This window comes from Schistocerca cancellata, chromosome 6, assembly GCF_023864275.1.
Source record: "Schistocerca cancellata isolate TAMUIC-IGC-003103 chromosome 6, iqSchCanc2.1, whole genome shotgun sequence".
Classification (NCBI taxonomy): domain Eukaryota; kingdom Metazoa; phylum Arthropoda; class Insecta; order Orthoptera; family Acrididae; genus Schistocerca; species Schistocerca cancellata.
The window spans coordinates 706,773,366-706,793,520 of record NC_064631.1 but is presented as its reverse complement, the minus strand read 5'-3'; the positions used below and the strand labels follow the sequence as shown (position 1 = coordinate 706,793,520).

General features: G+C 45.7%; 1 protein-coding gene across 1 annotated transcript in view; it reads left to right on the top strand.

Moving 5' to 3' along the window:
* Positions 1-20,155, top strand: part of LOC126088484 (odorant receptor 4-like) — a 149,984-nt gene that overhangs the window by 28,244 nt on the left and 101,585 nt on the right. The window contains exon 3 of the mRNA XM_049906626.1: positions 6,304-6,585. Coding sequence (XP_049762583.1) covers positions 6,304-6,585 — 282 coding nt within the window. The remainder of the gene's footprint in view (positions 1-6,303; positions 6,586-20,155) is intronic.

The window sequence follows — 20,155 nt, the reverse complement described above, 5'->3', positions numbered from 1 at the left end:
AACCACGGAATAATGTAGATAGAGAGGTAAAAATTGACACACATGTTTGGAAGGACATGGGGTTTTGTTAGAACCACCTCATATTGCTAGACGCGTGAAAGATCTCTTGCGCGCGTCGTTTGGTGATGATCGTGTGCTCAGCCGCCACTTTCGTCATGCTTGGCCTCCCAGGTCCCCAGACCTCAGTCCTTGCGATTATTGGCTTTGGGGTTACCTGAAGTCGCAAGTGTATCGTGATCGACCGACATCTCTAGGGATGCTGAAAGACAACATCCGACGCCATTGCCTCACCATAACTCCGGACATGCTTTACGGTGCTGTTCACAACATTATTCCTCGACTACATCTATTGTTGAGGAATGATGGTGGATATATTGAGCATTTCCTGTAAAGAACATCATCTTTGCTTTGTCTTACTTTGTTATGCTAATTATTGCTATACTGATCAGATGAAGCGCCATCTGTCGGACATTTTTTGGACGTCTGTATTGGTTTGGTTCTAATAAAACCCCATGTCATTCCAAGCATGTGTGTCAATTTGTACCTCTCTATCTACATTATTCCGTGATTTATTCAGTTTTCAAATTTATACTGATTGTTTGATCACCCGGTACATACGATGTGTCGATAATGCTCTGCATGTAACTGAGGACGTTTTGGACGTAGTGCCTTTAAAGGAACTAGGACAGGTGTAGACTTACTTCTAGCTGTCGAGCAAGCGATTGATGGTGTCGGTATGGACTGGAATTAGTTTAATCTCAGTGACCAAGGACGGAGGACCGTCAATGCAAGGCCATCAGAGAGGACTCGCAGTATTGATGCGCAAAAAGCTAGGGCTCACAGAAGAGGCGTTGTGTGGCATTCACTGCATTCTACATCGAGAGGTGCTTTGTGCAATATCAGTGACGGTAGAAAACGTCACGCAAATTGTTGTGCTAATGTAAACTATCTGAAAACACATAGGCTTACGCATCGCCACTTTTGGCAGTTCTTGGGAGAATTAGAGGAGGAGTACGACGACAAACTGTGGGGCGGCAGGTGGAATTATATTGTTAATATGTTTTGTAGAATGTTATGTAGAAAAGATGCATTTCCCTGCCGTTTAACCATATGTGGGGCGGCGGGTGGAATTAATTGCTATATAAATGTTCCTATTATTTATGCAGTCTTTTGCCGTTCTCAACACTGGCTCTCTAACTGCAATATTGGCAACCAGAAAGTGATTAACAAAACGTGAAGCCTGTAATTAGAATTCCTAGTGCCCACTTCATCAGAGAAATACACTTATAGCTACAGCTTATAGCTCTGAGGAATTAGGAGATTGTCTGGGATTCATAATCAAAAACGATCCTGTAAAAACATTTGCTATATTCTGAAAGTCACAGATAAAAAAAAGGAATCCACACAATCCAGCTACGAGAGCAGTTCAGAGTGTAATGCGCTCATGCAACTATAACTGTGCAAATTAAACGTTTAAGTGAATGCTCGCCATAATTTGATGAAAATGTTCATCAAAGGCCACGCTAAATAATGGTAGAATGTCTGTCTCGCGGTGGCACGTGCAAATACGACATACGCAAACTGAAGATAAATCATTAAAGTCATCCCAGAATTAACACTTCACTAGAAAACGATTTCATGGTTACGCGTATCCCGAGTAACGTAATGCGGCATCCGAGGCTGTTTATAGCAATGATACCGACGCGACGCGACTCCCGGCACAGGTGGTGTGCTATTCAGCGTCTGGAGAGAACTGGGGCCTACTTCGCTCGCGCAGCGTTCTTATATATAAAGCCGCGGTGCGGACGGCTAAGGTAACGCCTGATCAATTCCGCTCTCCCGACTAGCCGCTGGGCTAGTAATGCACCACTTTAAGTTATCGAATAAATCATTGCTTCCTTTTCTGATGGCCGATGAAGCTCACAATTTAAATGTGCATTCAGCACACAGGTAAGTAATCATAATAAAAAAATCTGACGTGGCTAAGTCAAATATTTTGGGCGAGAGGATTAATTTAATTACACTACATGTAGTAGAAGAGCTCTGAACTTGCTCTTTGGAGATACGCTATCGCTATAGTTTTATAGTTATTCAATTAAAACTTCTCACATCTTTATGATTATAGCGGATCTCCATTCTACTTAAATTTAAGCATCCTAGCCTTATTTATTCGCCTACTTAACCTATCTTGCTTCCTTAATTTTTAAGACAAAAATCAGAAAATATTGAATTTCAACTAAAATCTTAATTTGTGAGATCCAGAAGACTGTTTCTACTAAATTATTATGAAAAAGGAATGTAAATATAAATTTTTAAGTCTCTAGCTCTTTTCTGTTGCGCCAATGATTTTTACAGAAAAACGTCCAAATTTTGAAAATGGTTAAAGTTATTGAACTGACATTCAACACATATTGATTTAGTATTACTCCTGACATGCCAGAAATGTTTCAGGTTATTTACTTGATTTTTAAAGTATTGCGCAACATTTATGACGTCAGAGCTAGTTACAGCGGACTAGGCTGGCATACAATGGAAAGACTGATGAGAATTTTATAAGGCGTGAGTAGGCTGCTTCCCTACAATACCTTTCTATACCGAAGTGCGCTGGTTCATCATCATAAACCAAAGGCTACGCCTTGTCGATTTAGCCACGTCCCTCTCTCCATTGCCATCCTCTTCAATTCTTCATATGATTTTATCCCCAAATCTACTTTAATGTTATTACAATACGTTGCTCTTGGCCTGCCTCTTGACTTTTCTCTAAAACTTTTCCTTCAAATACATTCTTTAGGAACTGGTTGTGTCTCATTATGTGCCCTATCATTTTTTATTTTCTTCTTCCTATATAATTTAACAGCGTTCTGTTCTCATTCACTTCTCTTAAGACCTGCTCATTACTTTTTCTATCTATCCGGCTTGTTTTCGTCATTCTTCTCCATATCCACATTTACATTACTTCCAGTCTCTCTTTTTCTCTGCCTTTCCCAGAGTCCACGCTTCACATACGTATGTTAAGACGCTCCAGACAAAAGTTTTGGCAAACTTTTTCCTACTTTCTAGGCCTGTATCATTGTCTGTTAGTAAATTCCTTTTATTTTGGAAAGCTTGCTTTGCCAAGGCTATTCTTCTCTTTATATCTGTGATACATTTATTGTCGTCAGTGATTGTGCTCCCCAAATAACAGATGTTCTCAACCTGCTCTAGAACATCATCTTATAGTTTAATATTAACTTTACCATTTTATTTTGTCTTCCCTGCTACCATAGTTTTTGTTTTCTTCTTATTTATTTTTAGATTAAATTCTCTTAGGATTTTGGCAAATTTTAGTAACATAAACTCCATTTCCTTAACTGAGTCAGCAAGTACTACTACATTATCTGCAAAAAGATTTTTTTATTTATGTTTGGCCGTAGTACATTTCTTACATGAGAAGGGAAAGACTAAACCGAAATTAGAAGACCCTTGATGGATATCAGAGCTTGCGTTTCTCGTGAACATTACGCCTCATATGAACGTCAGTTTCCAAGGTGAAGATAATTTAATTTCTGACATGTTGGGAAATCTAACTGCTTTTGAAAGTTAGTTTGCTCTTTGAGAGAGACGATTATTGTCTGAAAACACTGCACATTTCCCTACCCTTGGTTTGATCCATGAAAGTGCTAGATTACAAGAATGCATGTCAATAATTATAAAAATTAAGGAGCAATATCTATCACGATTTGTGGATGTTACGAGTGTGTCTCCTTTCATTAGTTACTTTGCACGACCGATTTTTGCATCCGTTGATGACGCCCCGAATTTTTTACAGATGGAACTGGTCGACCTAGAGTGCAGTATATGGCTAAAGGACAAGTTTTTTTTGCAGCACAAAGTACAAAAGAATTGTACGAAAACTTTCCACAGCAAGAATTTCCACATCTAGCCAAACGAATCTGTGGGAGTTATATCATTGTTCGGATCTACTTGCATGTGTGGAAGATTCTTCTCAATAACGAAAATGAATAAATCAAGATTTCGATCGAGTATTGGTTAGGAAAACATTCACAACTGCTTGCTTTTATCAATGTGCCGTGCTTTTGTGTTCGACATTTCTATCGTTTCTCATAACTAATTATAAACATGTTTCCTTCTTCTAATTTAAAATTGTTATTTACAAACTATGCCTCATACTGCTCCATGTTACATAGGCGAACATTGTTATCTGAAAAATTTGGTATTAAACTGGTTATTCAAGGTATACTTACATGCTTAAAAATTGTCCTTAAATTATTGAGAGACATGTTTGATACCCTTGCTATGAAGGGTAAGTAGCTATTCAACATGGGCGTATAGCCAATCCGGCGTATTTATGTACCATCTGTTTTTATGTTTTGTTTTAGAACAGTGACTCTTGTCGATAGGGAGATGGAATAACGTTGTACCTTCCCATTATTGCATTGCACACTGTGAAAAGAGCACGCGGGTGTCCCAGGTACGGCGTATGTCAGCTAGTGGGTAATGCGAAGCGGCGACATCTGTGCGTAGAGTAAGTGTGCGGTGACAGTTCCTTTGCTCTATTTACACGTCTGGTAAGTGTACACACTGCGACCAGGAAGTTGCGCATGTGTACCAGGACCCCCACGTGGTCAAAATTTCTGACTGGCCCTGGTCTAATGTCAAGGCGGCCGCTTGCGATAAGCGGCAAATCCGAGTTCAAGTCCCGGTCTGGCACAAGTTTATTACTGTGTCGCTCCATTAAAAAGCTCATCGTTGTCCATATTTGCAACTGCCAATACATTTCATGTATTCTTGCGAAAGTCTTGAACACCTGGTTTTTGGAGATGTTACTCCACTGCTGTTTCTAACACAAAAACGTTGACACAGTACGGTCGCACATTCAGTACTAAAGATTGCCCGCTCACTTGACGAATGAAGATCTATTGTTTACAGTTGTTCGTTCAAACTGCCACCGTAGCTGATGTGTTTCATACACGAGGAATGAACTCAGACTCGGCACTTTTTGGGCGGACGGTGTACAAAAGCTGTTCCGACACGACCGTAGCATGTATCACCTACTTTTCTGTTGTTATATCGTCTATGTTATAAAGAGGTACGCTAAACCAGTAAACGTCTTCGCTGATTTTGTCAGTCACCGTGGTTTTTATGTTTGGCTTTCGTTTATTAAACCGTGCTGCTAACATAGAGGCTCCCAGGTAGATGCTATTTTCCTCGACTTCCGGAAGGCGTTCGATACAGTTCCGCACTGTCGCCTGATAAACAAAGTAAGAGCCTACGGAATATCAGACCAGCTGTGTGGCTGGATTGAAGAGTTTTTAGCAGACAGAACGCAGGATGTTGTTATCAATGGAGAGACGTCTACAGACGTTAAAGTAACCTCTGGCGTGCCACAGGGGAGTGTTATGGGACCATTGCTTTTCACAATATATATAAATGACCTAGTAGATAGTGTCGGAAGTTCCATGCGGCTTTTCGCGGATGATGCTGTAGTATAGAGAGAAGTTGCAGCATTAGAAAATTGTAGCGAAATGCAGGAAGATCTGCAGCGGATAGGCACTTGGTGCAGGGAGTGGCAACTGACCCTTAACATAGACAAATGAAATGTATTGCGAATACATAGAAAGAAGGATCCTTTATTGTATGATTGTATGATAACGGAACAAACACTGGTAGCAGTTACTTCTGTAAAATATCTGGGAGTATGCGTACGGAACGATTAGAAGTGGAATGAGCATATAAAATTAATTGTTGGTAAGGCGGGTACCAGGTTGAGATTCATTGGGAGAGTCCTTAGAAAATGTAATCCATCAACAAAGGAGGTGGCTTACAAAACACTCGTTCAACCTATACCTGAGTATTGCTCATCAGTGTGAGATCCGTACCAGATCGGGTTGACAGAAGATCCAAAGAAGAGCGGCGCGTTTCGTCACAGGGTTATTTGGTAACCGTGATAGCGTTACGGAGATGTTTAGCAAACTCAAGTGGCAGACTCTGCAAGAGAGGCGCTCTGCATCGCGGTGTAGCTTGCTCGCCAGGTTTCGAGAGGGTGCGTTTCTGGATGAGGTATCGAATATATTGCTTCCCCCTACTTATACCTCCCGAGGAGATCACGAATGTAAAATTAGAGAGATTAGAGCGCGCACGGAGGCTTTCAGACGGTCGTTCTTCCCGCGAACCATACGTGACTGGAACAGAAAACGGAGGTAATGACAGTGGCACGTAAAGTGCCCTCCGCCACACACCGTTGGGTGGCTTGCGGAGTATAAATGTAGATGTAGAACTTATAAATTTTAGTGTTGATGACAGCCTTCCACCACTAGTGACTCCCTGGCACCTTTCTCTGCGGCCTCGCAGCAGTACGGGCGGCAGCTGGAGGCCGAGAAGCGGGCGGTGTTCGCGGCGTGCGCGCGCCGCGGGCTGCGCGTCTCCGGCGCCCGCCTCGCCCTGGCCGCCGTCTTCTACGTCAGCTGGGTGGCGCAGCCCGCGCTCCGGGCCCGCGCCTGCCACACCGCCGCCTGCCGCAAGCAGGGCGGCTTCCCGGCGCTCATCTGGCTACCCTTCGACTACGCCGAGCAGCCGGCCTACGAGGTAGGCGCTACTCGTCGTAAATCTGGAGTACTTCCTGCCAACGAAACCTGCACTGCTGGCCATTAAAACTGCTACTCCAAGAGGAAATGCAGATGCTAAACCGGTATTCATTTGTTGTTTTTGTTGTGGTCTTCAGTTCTGAGACTGGTTTGATGCAGCTCTCCATGCTACTCTATCCTCTGCAAGCTTCTTCATCTCCCAGTATCTACTGCAACCTACATCCTTCTGAATCTGCTTAGTGTATTCATCTCTTGGTCTCCCTCTACGATTTTTACCCTCCACGCTGCCCTCCAATACTAAATTTGTGATCCCTTGATGCCTCAAAACATGTCCTACCAACCGATCCCTTCTTCTAGTCAAGTTGTGCCACAAACTTCTCTTCTCCCCAATCCTATTCAATACCTCCTCATTAGTTACGTGATCTACCCACCTTATCTTCAGCATTCTTCTGTAGCACCACATTTCGAACGCTTCTATCCTCTTCTTGTCCAAACTTGTTATCGTCCACGTTTCACTTCCATACATGGCTACACTCCATACAAATACTTTCAGAAACGACTTCCTGACACTTACATCTATACTCGATGTTAACAAATTCCTCTTCTTCAGAAACGCTTTCCTTGCCATTGCCAGTCTACATTTTATATCCTCTCTAATTCGACCATCATCGGTTATTTTACTCCCTAAATAGCAAAACTCTTTTACTGCTTTAAGTGTCTCATTTCCTAATCTAATTCCCTCAGCATCACCCGACTTAATTTGACTACATTCCCTTATCCTCGTTTTGTTTTTGTTGATGTTCATCTTATATCCTCCCTTCAAGACACTGTCCATTCCGTTCAACTGCTCTTCCAAGTCCTTTGCTGTCTCTGACAGAATTACAATGTCATCGGCGAACCTCAAAGTTTTTATTTCTTCTCCATGAATTTTAATACCTACTCCGAATTTTTCTTTTGTTTCCTTTACTGCTTGCTCAATATACAGATTGAATAACATCGGGGAGAGGCTACAACCCTGTCTTACTCCTTTCCCAACCACTGCTTCCCTTTCATGCCCCTCGACTCTTATAACTGCCATCTGCTTTCTGTACAAACTGTAAATAGCCTTTCGCTCCCTGTATTTTACCCCTGCCACCTTCAGAATTTGAAAGAGAGTATTCCAGTTAACATTGTCAAAAGCTTTCTCTAAGTCTACAAAACGTAGGTTTGTCTTTTCTTAATCTTTCTTCTAAGATAAGTCGTTAGGTCAGTATTGCCTCACGTGTTCCAACATTTCTACGGAATCCAAACTGATCTTCCCCGAGGTCGGATTCTACCAGTTTTTCCATTCGTCTGTAAAGAATTCACGTTAGTATTTTGCAGCTGTGACTTATTAAACTGATAGTTCGGTAATTTTCACATCTGTCAACACCTGCTTTCTTTGGGATTGGAATTACTATATTCTTCTTGAAGTCTGAGGGTATTTCGCCTGTCTCATACATCGTGCTCACCAGATGGTAGAGTTTTGTCATGACTGGCTCTCCCGAGGCCATCAGTAGTTCAAATGGAATGTTGTCTACTCCCGGGGCCTTGTTTCGACTCAGGTCTTTCAGTGCTCTGTCAAACTCTTCACGCAGTATCTTATCTCCCATTTCGTCTTCATCTACATCCTCTTCCATTTCCATAATATTGTCCTCAAGTACATCGCCCTTGTATAAACCCTCTATATACTCCTTCCACCTTTCTGCCTCCCCTTCTTTGCTTAGAACTGGGTTGCCATCTGAGCTCTTGATATTCATGCAAGTGGTTCTCTTCTCTCCAAATGTCTCTTTAATTTTCCTGTAGGCAATATCTATCTTACCCCTAGTGAGACAAGCCTCTACATTCATCGGACAAATATATTATACTAGAACTCACATGTGATTACATTTTCAGGCAATTTGGGTGCATAGATCCTGAGAAATCAGAACCCAGGAGAACCGCCTCTGCCCGTAATAACGGCCTTCATACGCCTGAGCATTGAGTCAAACAGAGCTTGGATGGCGTGTACAGGTACAGCTGCCTATGCAGCTTCAACACGATACCACACTTCATCAAGAGTAGTCACTGGCGCATTGTGACGAGCCAGTCGCTCGGCCACCATTGACCAGACGTTTTCAATTGGTGAAAGATGTGGAGAATGTGCTGGCCAGGGCAGCAGTCGAACATTTTCTGTATCCAGAAAGGCCCGTACAGGACCTGCAACATGCGGTCGTCCATTATTCTGCTGAAATGTAGGGTTTCGCAGGGACCGAATGGAGGGCAGAGCCACTGGTGGTAACACATCTTAAATGTAACGTCCACTGTTCAAAGTACCGTCAATGCGAAAAGAGGTGACCTAGACGTGTAAGCAATGGCACCCCATACCATCACGCCGGGTGATACGCGAGTATGGCGAAGGCGAATACACGCTTCCAATGTGCGTTCACCGCGATGTCGGCAAACACGGATGCGACCATCATTATGCTGTAAACACAAGCTGGATTCATCCAAAAAAATGTCGTTTTGCCATTCGTTCACCCAGGTTCGTCGTTGAGTACACCATCGCAGGCGCTCCTGTCTGTAATGCAGCTTCAAGGGTAACCGCAGCCGTGGTCTCCGAGGTGATAGTCCATGCTGCTGCAAACGTCGTCGAACTGTTCGTGCAGATGGTTGTTGTCTTGCAAACGTCCCCATCTGTTGACTCAGGGATCGAGACGTGGCTGCACGATCCGTTACAGCCGTGCGGATAAGATGCCTGTCATATCGACTGAACCCACCGATTCCATATTCTCCTAACAGTCATTGTATCTCGACCAACGCGAGCAGCAATTTCGCGATACGATAAATTGCAATCGGGATAGACTACAATCCGACATTTTTCAAAGTCGGAAACGTGATGGTATGCATCTCTCCTCCTTACACGAGGCATCACAACAACGTTTCACCAGGCAACGCCGGTCAACTGCTGTTTGTGTATGAGAAATTGGCTGGAAACTTTCCTCATGTCATCACGTTGTAGGTGTCGCCATCGGCGCCAGTCTTGTGTGAATGCTCTGAAAAGCTAATCATTTGCATACCACAGCGTCTTCTTCCTGTCGGTTAAATTTCGCGTCTGTAGCACGTCATCTTCGTGGTCTAGCAATTTTAAAGGCCACTAGTGTACATGTACACTATCCGACCAATGGTATTCGGAAAGCGTTTGGTGGACATAAATTCAAGGTGTGATTCAGAACTTTGAAGACCGATTCATTTCTGAGTAGCGAAGCGCGCGCGGACCGGTGCCACCGGGTGGGGGAAGTAGTGGGGGTCGCAGGGAACGAACTGACGCTGCGGCAGTTGCCTCCGGAACCCTGGAGAGTGAGCATCACTTGCAGCGTGAATGCGTGTCATTGTCCTCGGTCGAAAAGTGGGAGAGGCGAAAATGGAGCAGCGTTACGCGATTAAGTTTTGTGTGCGACTGAACAAAACCGCCACGGAGGCTCTCAGTAAGATTCAAGAGGCCTTTAATGAAGAAGCCATGTCCCGTCCAATGGTTTTCATGTGGCACAAACGTTTCGAAGATGGCCACGGGAATGTTGAACACGACGACTGCTCTGGGTGGCCATCATCAAGCCGACCGGATCAAAATGTCGAAAGAGTGTGGGAACTTTTAAACAATGACCCTCGTCTTTGTACATGATTAATTGCCGATGAACTGGGACTCAGTCAGAGTACGGTGTGGAGGATTGTGACGGAGAATTTGATGATGCGAAAAGTGTGTGTCAGACTTGTGCCAAAAGTTTTGTCGGTGGATCAGAAGAAACGGCGCATGTTTGTTTGCCAGGAAATGCTCCAATGGTTGAATGTTGATCCGAACCTTCTGGAGAAAGTGGTTACTGGTGATGAGACTCTACAAATACCATCCTGAGTCGAAGCGTCAAAGCTCAGAATGGCACATGGCTGCCTCGTCGAAGCCCAAGAAAGCTCGCATGAGCAGGTCGTGTGTGAAGTGCATGCTGATTGTTTTTTTTATTTTTGTGGTAAAGAAATGATTGACAAGGCGTTTGTTGCTCGTGGACAGACTGTCACAGGTGACTTTTACGCTGAAGTGCTCCGCCGCTTGAGGGATCGAGTTCACCGAGTCCGCCTGGCGCTCGAGGGAGATTGGATTTTCCACCACGACAACGCGCCCACTCACACGCCGCCGAAGTTTTGGTCAAGTTCAGCGTGACAACACTGCCGTAGCCACCTTACAGCCCCGACTTGGCTCCAAGTGACTTTTTTCTCTTCCCCCCCCCCAAATCAAGACAGGCCTAAAAGGGAAGCGATTCGACTCCATAGACGCCATCCAGCAGGCGTAGACGAGAGTCCTTGACAGCATGACGCCCGAGGCCTTCCAGAAGGGCTACGAACAGTGGAACACGAGCTGGCAGCGCTTTGTTGATGCTGAAGGATCATATTTTGAAGCATTTTAACCCGCTGTACTTAAATGTCCAATAAGTTTCTAGTTCTGAGTTAAGTCTTGAAACTTTTGAATCACACCCTGTAGAGGATGTGTCGGCCCTTCGCGTTTATGATGGCTTCAATTCTGCTGGGGACACTACCAATGAGATGTTTCGGTGGCTGTGGAGATATGACAGGGCAGCCCATTCTTCCTCAAGAGCCGAAACCAAATAGGTAGAGATATAAGACGCTGGGGTCTGGAACAAAATCAACGTTCTAACTCATCCCAAAGTAGTTCCATTGGGTTGAAGTCGGCACTGCAGACAGACGAGTTCATTTCAGCCATGTTCTTGCCCACAAACCATTCCTTCGCTGATGCTGCTTTATGGCAGAGTGCATTATTATGCTGCTACAATCGTCGCCTCCGATGCTTTCATATTCTTCCGCATTCGGCATTTTTAAGTGCAGTGAGGGGACCACGCACTAACCAAGTAAAACTCTTCCAAACTGTACCACCAGCTCCTCCATACTTCACGTTTGACACTATATATGATGGTAGTTAACTTTCTGCAGGCATTTACCAAACCCAAACCCTTCCATCGGGTTGCTACAGGGTATAAAGTGATTCGCCAATCTAAATCGCATCCACTCTCCAGTGATGTCGCTCTTTACACCACATCAAAAGACACTTAGTGCTGACTACATAAATGTGGGGCTCACCAGGAGCTTCTCAACCACTGCACCCTATTCGCCTTAACTCCCTACGTTAATAGATGAGGCCTACCTGTTCTTGGGTTATTTCTTCGCATTTCCACTTCACAGTCACGTCACCAACAATCTACTTGCACAGCTTTAGGAGAGTTGAACTGTCTTTGATGCATTTGTTGCTCCGATGACATTCAATAACTAGTCCACATTCGAGGTCAATAAAGTCTCCTGACCGATCCATTTTGCTACTACTGTTTCTCTACTGACAACGCAAAACCCCCACCTCCCTTTATGCTAGTGGATTTGCCTCTCGTGACATCTAGTGGTCAGGTCCACACAGTGGCGGATACAGAAAAACCTCAAGGCGGGGACGCTACAGATATCTTGAGCTACCTTTAATTTTACCACCATAAAAAGTACTTGTCCAGAGAGTAAGTTCCGATCGGTCGCGAAATGGAAACCACTGAAAAAAAAATGCGGTAAAGCTTTGACCAGATGTGTTGGGCAGTGTATCTAGGCCCGTCGATCGTGTCGCGTCGCTCCTTTTAGTTTTAAGCGGACAGTGAGCACGTAAAGATACCTAGAGAATAGCGTCTCCCGCCAAGTATGAGGGCCTGGTTAGTGATTTCGCCTGTGCCATGCAGCCCACATAACACAACTTCGAGCAGTTCCTTCTTCTTGCCAATTCTCGGTCGCACACTGCAGGGCAATGAGAACGCTCCTGCAGCGTTTCCGATGAGAAGTGTTTGACCACCCACAATACAGTCTGTAATTGGCTCCCCCTGAGTCTCATCTCTGCTCACAAGAACCGCTGGCTATGAAGACAAAATTTTTCCACAGACAACGAGCTGCATACCAGTGCAGATAACTGGCCGAAAGCACAAGCGGCTGCTTTCTAAGACAAGGATATTGGAAAGTTGATACAACACTACGACAAAACTCGAAGTTGCAGTGGCGACTATGTAGAGAAGTAGGTGGTAAGTGTACCTAACTGCTGCAAATAAAACGCGTCTGGTTTTCACTGTTGTTTCCATTTCGCGACCGATCGGAACTTACTTTCTGGACAACCCTCGTAATCAAGAGAAAGTATTATGAATTACTATTATTAAGACACATTGTAATTCTGTCAGAGACAGCAAAGGACTTGGAAGAACAGTTGAACGGAATGGACAGTGTCTTGAAAGGAGGGTATAAGATGAACATCAACAAAGGCAAAACGAGGATAATGGAATGTAGTCTAATTAAGTCGTGTGATGCTGAGGGAATTAGATTAGGAAATGAGACACTTAAAGTAGTAAAGGAGTTTTGCTATTTGGGGAGCAAAATAACTGATGATGGTCGAAGTAGAGAGGATATAAAATGTAGACTAGCAATGGCAAGGAAAGCGTTTCTGAAGAAGAGAAATTTGTTAATATCGAGTATAGATTTAAATGTCAGGAAGTCTTTTTTGAAAGTATTTGTATGGAGTGTAGCCATGTATGGAAGTGAAACGTGGACGATAAATAGCTTAGACAAGAGGAGAATAGAAGCTTTCGAAATGTGGTGCTACAGAAGAATGCTGAAGATTAGATGGGTAGATCACATAACTAATGAGGAGGTATTGAATAGATTTGGGGAGAAGAGGAGCTTGTGGCACAACTTGACTAAAAGAAGGGATCGGTTGGTAGGACATGTTCTGAGACATCGAGGTATCACCAATTTAGTACTGGAGGGCAGCGTGGAGGGTAAAAATCATAGAGGGAGACCAAGAGATGAATACACTAAGCAGATTCAGAAGGATGTAGGCTGCAGTAGGTACTGGGAGATGAAGAAGCTTGCACAGGATAGAGTAGCATGGAGAGCTGCATCAAACCAATCTCAGGACTGAAGACCACAACAACAACAACAACAACATTATTAACACTTCACAATCAACAGATCACTCTCACTCTTGACTAATCTTCACACTTGCACTTTCTACAACTAGGATTTTTTACTTATTTATTCCTCAGTCGTAATTTTTCTGCTTCTGAATGTAAACTAGCTCCCTATTCGGCGAACAGCCCGTATTCGAACAAATGCCAGACGGAATAACGTATCGAGATCACTAGGAACTCGCGACTTCTCTCGTAGGTATGTGTTAGCTATCTACGTGCCGCTGTGTCGTCCTCAGCCGATAAGCGTCGCTGGATGCGGATATGGTGGGGCATGAGCTCAGCACACCGTTCTCCCAAGTGTTGTCAGTTTTCTTGACCGGACCTGCTGCTTCTCAGGCAAGTAGCTCCTCATTTGGCCTCACAAGGGCTGAGTGCATCCTGCCTGTCAACAGCGCTAGGCAGACCCTAACGGTCACACATCCGAATGCTAGCCAAGCCCGACAGTGCGTAACTTCGGTGATCTGACGGGAACTGGTATTACCACTGCGTCAAGGCCGTTAACATAGCAGGAAGAATACATGATTATATTTAGAGGTGATTTGGGACTGTAGAAGGTGCTCAGTTTTCTACTCAGACCTGCCATCTCCAGCAGTAACTGTGGTGTCACCGCCAGACACCACACTTGCTAGGTGGTAGCCTTTAAATCGGCCGCGGTCCGTTAGTATACGTCGGACCCGCGTGTCGCCGCTATCAGTGATTGCAGACCGAGCGCCGCCACACGGCAGGTCTAGAGAGTCTTCCTAGCACTCGCCCCAGTTGTACAGCCGACTTTGCTAGCGATGGTTCACTGACAAATTACGCTCTCATTTGCCGAGACGATAGTTAGCATAGCCTTCAGCTACGTCATTTGCTACGACCTAGCTAGGCGCCATTACCAGTTACTATTGATGCTGTAAAACATGTACCGTCAAGAGCGATGTTCACCATTTATGGATTAAAGTTAAGTATTCCACAGCTACGTCCTTTTTTTGCTAGTCTCATTTCCTTGACCTGTTCCAGACATCACGCCAGCCTGCGTGAGCTAAAACGCGTGCCTTTCGGCTTCCTCTCATAGTGGGTTGGCTCTCTTGCCAATCCACAACAGTAACAATGTATTTAACCCGCCAGGAATACAAGTCGAAATGTGCTTGGATAAATAATATGGGTGCGTCGTTACATACTCCTTCAACCCTACCCTATAGAGGTCACAAATCCTAGTGGCCAGTCAGCAGTGATATGCCCATCTCTCGGCGACCTAGAGGGTGAGTCACTAACTACTTCCACCAACAATAACTCCGAAAGTATGATGGTAGCTGTTGTGACTGACAATTCGCAATTTTTCACAACATAACTTTTATTTATGTAAGTTTACAAGATCGATGACTGAACAACAAAAGAAAGATAACAATAACGATGCCAGTAAAAGTCTCCTAATTGAGGCAAACAAAAGTTCACTTCTAATTTTCCACAAAGGTTCGTGGTAACACACACGCTCTAGTAAAAGTCCAATTCAGAGACGAAGACGTAATCTGCAGCGGTCGAAGTCCACGAAGTCGGCATCCGGAGTGAACTGAACTTCGGGGCTAGTTCTAGCCCCTAAATAGCTGTCTCCATCCAGTCAGGTTTTGGTGAAGTGATACTTCCTGCAGGCTGTGGCTCGAGCTCCCCCTGCAGGAAGTAGTGTTCGGAATGTCTGTTTCCTTTATCTTGTATATACAGGTTGTTTCAAAAATGACCGGTATATTTGAAACGGCAATACGAACTAAACGAGCAGCGATAGAAATACACCGTTTGTTGCAATATGCTTGGGACAACAGTACATATTCAGGCAGACAAACTTTCGAAATTACAGTAGTTACAATTGTCAACAACAGATGGCGCTGCGGTCTGGGAAACTCTATAGTACGATATTTTCCACATATCCACCATGCGTAGCAATAATATGGCGTAGTCTCTGAATGAAATTACCCGAAACCTTTGACAACGTGTCTGGCGGAATGGCTTCACATGCAGATGAGATGTACTGCTTCAGCTGTTCAATTGTTTCTGGATTTTGGCGGTACACCTGGTCTTTCAAGTGTCCCCACAGAAACAAGTCACAGGGGTTCTTGTCTGGCGAATAGGGAGGCCAATCCACGCCGCCTCCTGTATGTTTCGGATAGCCCAAAGCAATCACACGATCATCGAAATATTCATTCAGGAAATTAAAGACGTCGGCCGTGCGATGTGGCCGGGCACCATCTTGCATAAACCACGAGGTGTCCGCAGTGTCGTCTAAGGCAGTTTGTACCGCCACAAATTCACGAAGAATGTCCAGATAGAGTGATGCAGCAATCGTTTCGGATCTGAAAAATGGGTCAATGATTCCTTTGGAAGAAATGGCGGCCCAGACCAGTACTTTTTGAGGATGCAGGGACGATGGGACTGCAACATGGGGCTTTTCGGTTCCCCATATGCGCCAGTTCTGTTTATTGACGAAGCCGTCCAGGTAAAAATAAGCTTCGTCAGTAAACCAAATGCTGCCCACATGCATATCGCCGTCATCAATCCTGTGCACTATATCGTTAGCGAATGTCTCTCGTGCAGCAATGGTAGCGGCGCTGAGGGGTTGCCGCGTTTGAATTTTGTACGGATAGAGGTGTAAACTCTGGCGCATGAGACGATACGTGGACGTTGGCGTCATTTGGACCGCAGCTGCAACACGGCGAACGGAAACCCGAGGCCGCTGTCGGATCACCTGCTGCACTAGCTGCGCGTTGCCCTCCGTGGTTGCCGTACGCGGTCGCCCTACCTTTCCAGCACGTTCATCCGTCACGTTCCCATTCCGTTGAAATTTTTCAAACAGATCCTTTATTGTATCGCTTTTCGGTCCTTTGGTTACATTAAACCTCAGTTGAAAACTTCGTCTTGTTGCAACAACACTGTGTTCTAGGCGGTGGAATTCCAACACCAGAAAAATCCTCTGTTCTAAGGAATAAACCATGTTGTCCACAGCACACTTGCACGTTGTGAACAGCACACGCTTACAGCAGAAAGATGACGTACAGAATGGCGCACCCACAGACTGCGTTGTCTTCTATATCTTTCACATCACTTGCAGCGCCATTTGTTGTTGAAAATTGTAACTACTGTAATTTCGAAAGTTTGTCCGCCTGAAAATGTACTGTTGTCCCAAGCATATTGCAACAAACGGTGTATTTCTATCGCTGCTCGTTTAGTTTTTATTGCCGTTTCAAATATACCGGTCATTTTTGAAACACCCTGTATGTGCCGCTGTGTCGTCCTCCGTCGATAAGCGTCGCTGGATGCGGATATGGAGGGGGATGTGCTCAGCACACCGTTCTCCCAAGTGTTGTCAGTTTTCTTGACCGGACCTGCTACTTCTCAGGCAAGTAGCTCCTCATTTGGCCTCACAAGGGCTGGGTGCACCATGCCTGTCAACAGCGCTTGGCAGACCCTAACGGTCACACATCCGAATGCTAGCCAAGCCCGACAGTGCGTAACTTCGGTGATCTGACGGGAACTGGTATTACCACTGCGTCAAGGCCGTTAACATAGCAGGAAGAATACATGATTATATTTAGAGGTGATTTGGGACTGTAGAAGGTGCTCAGTTTTCTACTCAGACCTGCCATCTCCAGCAGTAACTATGGTGTCACCGCCAGACACCACACTTGCTAGGTGGTAGCCTTTAAATCGGCCGCGGTCCGTTAGTATACGTCGGACCCGCGTGTCGCCACTATCAGTGATTGCAGACCGAGCGCCGCCACACGGCAGGTCTAGAGAGTCTTCCTAGCACTCGCCCCAGTTGTACAGATGGTTGCTAGCGATGGTTCACTGACAAATTACGCTCTCATTTGCCGAGACGATAGTTACCATAGCCTTCAGCTACGTCATTTGCTACGACCTAGCAAGGCGCCATTACCAGTTACTATTGATGCTGTAAAACATGTACCGTCAAGAGAGATGTTCACCATTTATGGATTAAAGTTAATTATTCCAAAGCTACGTCCTTTTTTTGCTAGTCTTATTTCCTTGACCTGTTCCAGACCTCACGCCAGCCTGCGTGAGCTAAAACGCGTGCCTTTCGGCTTCCTCTCATAGTGGGTTGGCTCTCTTGCCAATCCACAACAGTAACAATGTATTTAACCCGCCAGGAAATCAAGTCGAAATGTGCTTGGATAAATAATATGGGTGCGTCGTTACATACTCCTTCAACCCTACCCTATAGAGGCCATAAATCGTAGTGGCCAGTCAGCAGTGACATGCTCATCTCTCGGCAACCTAGAGGGTGACTCACTAACTATTTCCACCAAGAATAACTCCGAAAGTATGATGGTAGCTGTTGTGACTGACAATTCGCAATTTTTCACATCACAACTTTTATTTATGTAAGTTTACAAGGTTGATGACTGAACAACAAAAGAAAGATAACAATAACGATGCCAGTAAAAGTCTCCTAATTGAGGCAAACAAAAGTTCACTTCTAATTTTCCACAAAGGTTCGTCGTAACACACATACACTAGTAAAAGTCCAATTCAGAGACGAAGACGTAATCTTCAGCGGTCGAAGTCCACGAAGTCCGGAGTGAACTGAACTTCGGGGCTGGTTCTAGCCCCTAAATAGCTGTCTCCAGCCAGTCAGGTTTTGGCGAAGTGATACTTCCTGCAGGCTGTGGCTCGAGCTCCCCCTGCAGGAAGTAGTGTTCGGAATGTCTGTTTCCTTTATCTTGTATGTAAAGAGCCGGTCTTCACCATGGTGCCTTTAGTACGCCTTGGACATAGACAACCCGTCCCCTGTGGCGTAATATGGGCTGTCGGCTCTCCGGCTGTTGGCTCCAGCATAACAGTAGCTGAAAACTTTGTGGGCCATAATACACTCCTGGAAATGGAAAAAAGAACACATTGACACCGGTGTGTCAGACCTACCATACTTGCTCCGGACACTGCGAGAGGGCTGTACAAGCAATGATCACACGCACGGCACAGCGGACACACCAGGAACCGCGGTGTTCGCCGTCGAATGGCGCTAGCTGCGCAGCATTTGTGCACCGCCGCCGTCAGTGTCAGCCAGTTTGCCGTGGCATACGGAGCTCCATCGCAGTCTTTATCACTGGTAGCATGCCGCGACAGCGTGAACGTGAACCGTATGTGCAGTTGACGGACTTTGAGCGAGGGCGTATAGTGGGCATGCGGGAGGCCGGGTGGACGTACCGCCGAATTGCTCAACACGTGGGGCGTGAGGTCTCCACAGTACATCGATGTTGTCGCCAGTGGTCGGCGGAAGGTGCACGTGCCCGTCGACCTGGGACCGGACCGCAGCGACGCACGGATGCACGCCAAGACCGTAGGATCCTACGCAGTGCCGTAGGGGACCGCACCGCCGCTTCCCAGCAAATTAGGGACACTGTTGCTCCTGGGGTATCGGCGAGGACCATTCGCAACCGTCTCCATGAAGCTGGGCTACGGTCCCGCACACCGTTAGGCCGTCTTCCGCTCACGCCCCAACATCGTGCAGCCCGCCTCCAGTGGTGTCGCGACAGGCGTGAATGGAGGGACGAATGGAGACGTGTCGTCTTCAGCGATGAGAGTCGCTTCTGCCTTGGTGCCAATGATGGTCGTATGCGTGTTTGGCGCCGTGCAGGTGAGCGCCACAATCAGGACTGCATACGACCGAGGCACACAGGGCCAACACCCGGCATCATGTTGTGGGGAGCGATCTCCTACACTGGCCGTACACCACTGGTGATCGTCGAGGGGACACTGAATAGTGCACGGTACATCCAAACCGTCATCGAACCCATCGTTCTACCATTCCTAGACCGGCAAGGGAACTTGCTGTTCCAACAGGACAATGCACGTCCGCATGTATCCCGTGCCACCCAACGTGCTCTAGAAGGTGTAAGTCAACTACCCTGGCCAGCAAGATCTCCGGATCTGTCCCCCATTGAGCATGTTTGGGACTGGATGAAGCGTCGTCTCACGCGGTCTGCACGTCCAGCACGAACGCTGGTCCAACTGAGGCGCCAGGTGGAAATGGCATGGCAAGCCGTTCCACAGGACTACATCCAGCATCTCTACGATCGTCTCCATGGGAGAATAGCAGCCTGCATTGCTGCGGAAGGTGGATATACACTGTACTAGTGCCGACATTGTGCATGCTCTGTTGCCTGTGTCTATGTGCCTGTGGTTCTGTCAGTGTGATCATGTGATGTATCTGACCCCAGGAATGTGTCAATAAAGTTTCCCCTTCCTGGGACAATGAATTCACGGTGTTCTTATTTCAATTTCCAGGAGTGTATGACGTTGGGTTTTTGTTGCTAGGGGGTCGCTTCAGAAATATGAATGTCAACTTTGTTTTTTTTTTAAATGGGATGCTATAGTTTGGTACTTATTTTCTGACAGCGGCAACCGAGACGAATCCAATGGTGTGTAACAGTAAGGTCTTTGAAGGTCAACGAAGGTCACAATGGTATGAATGTCCATTTACAGAAGGTGTTCGAAGGTATCAATGCAGTGCTGCAATCTTCTTATCATGGATTGAGT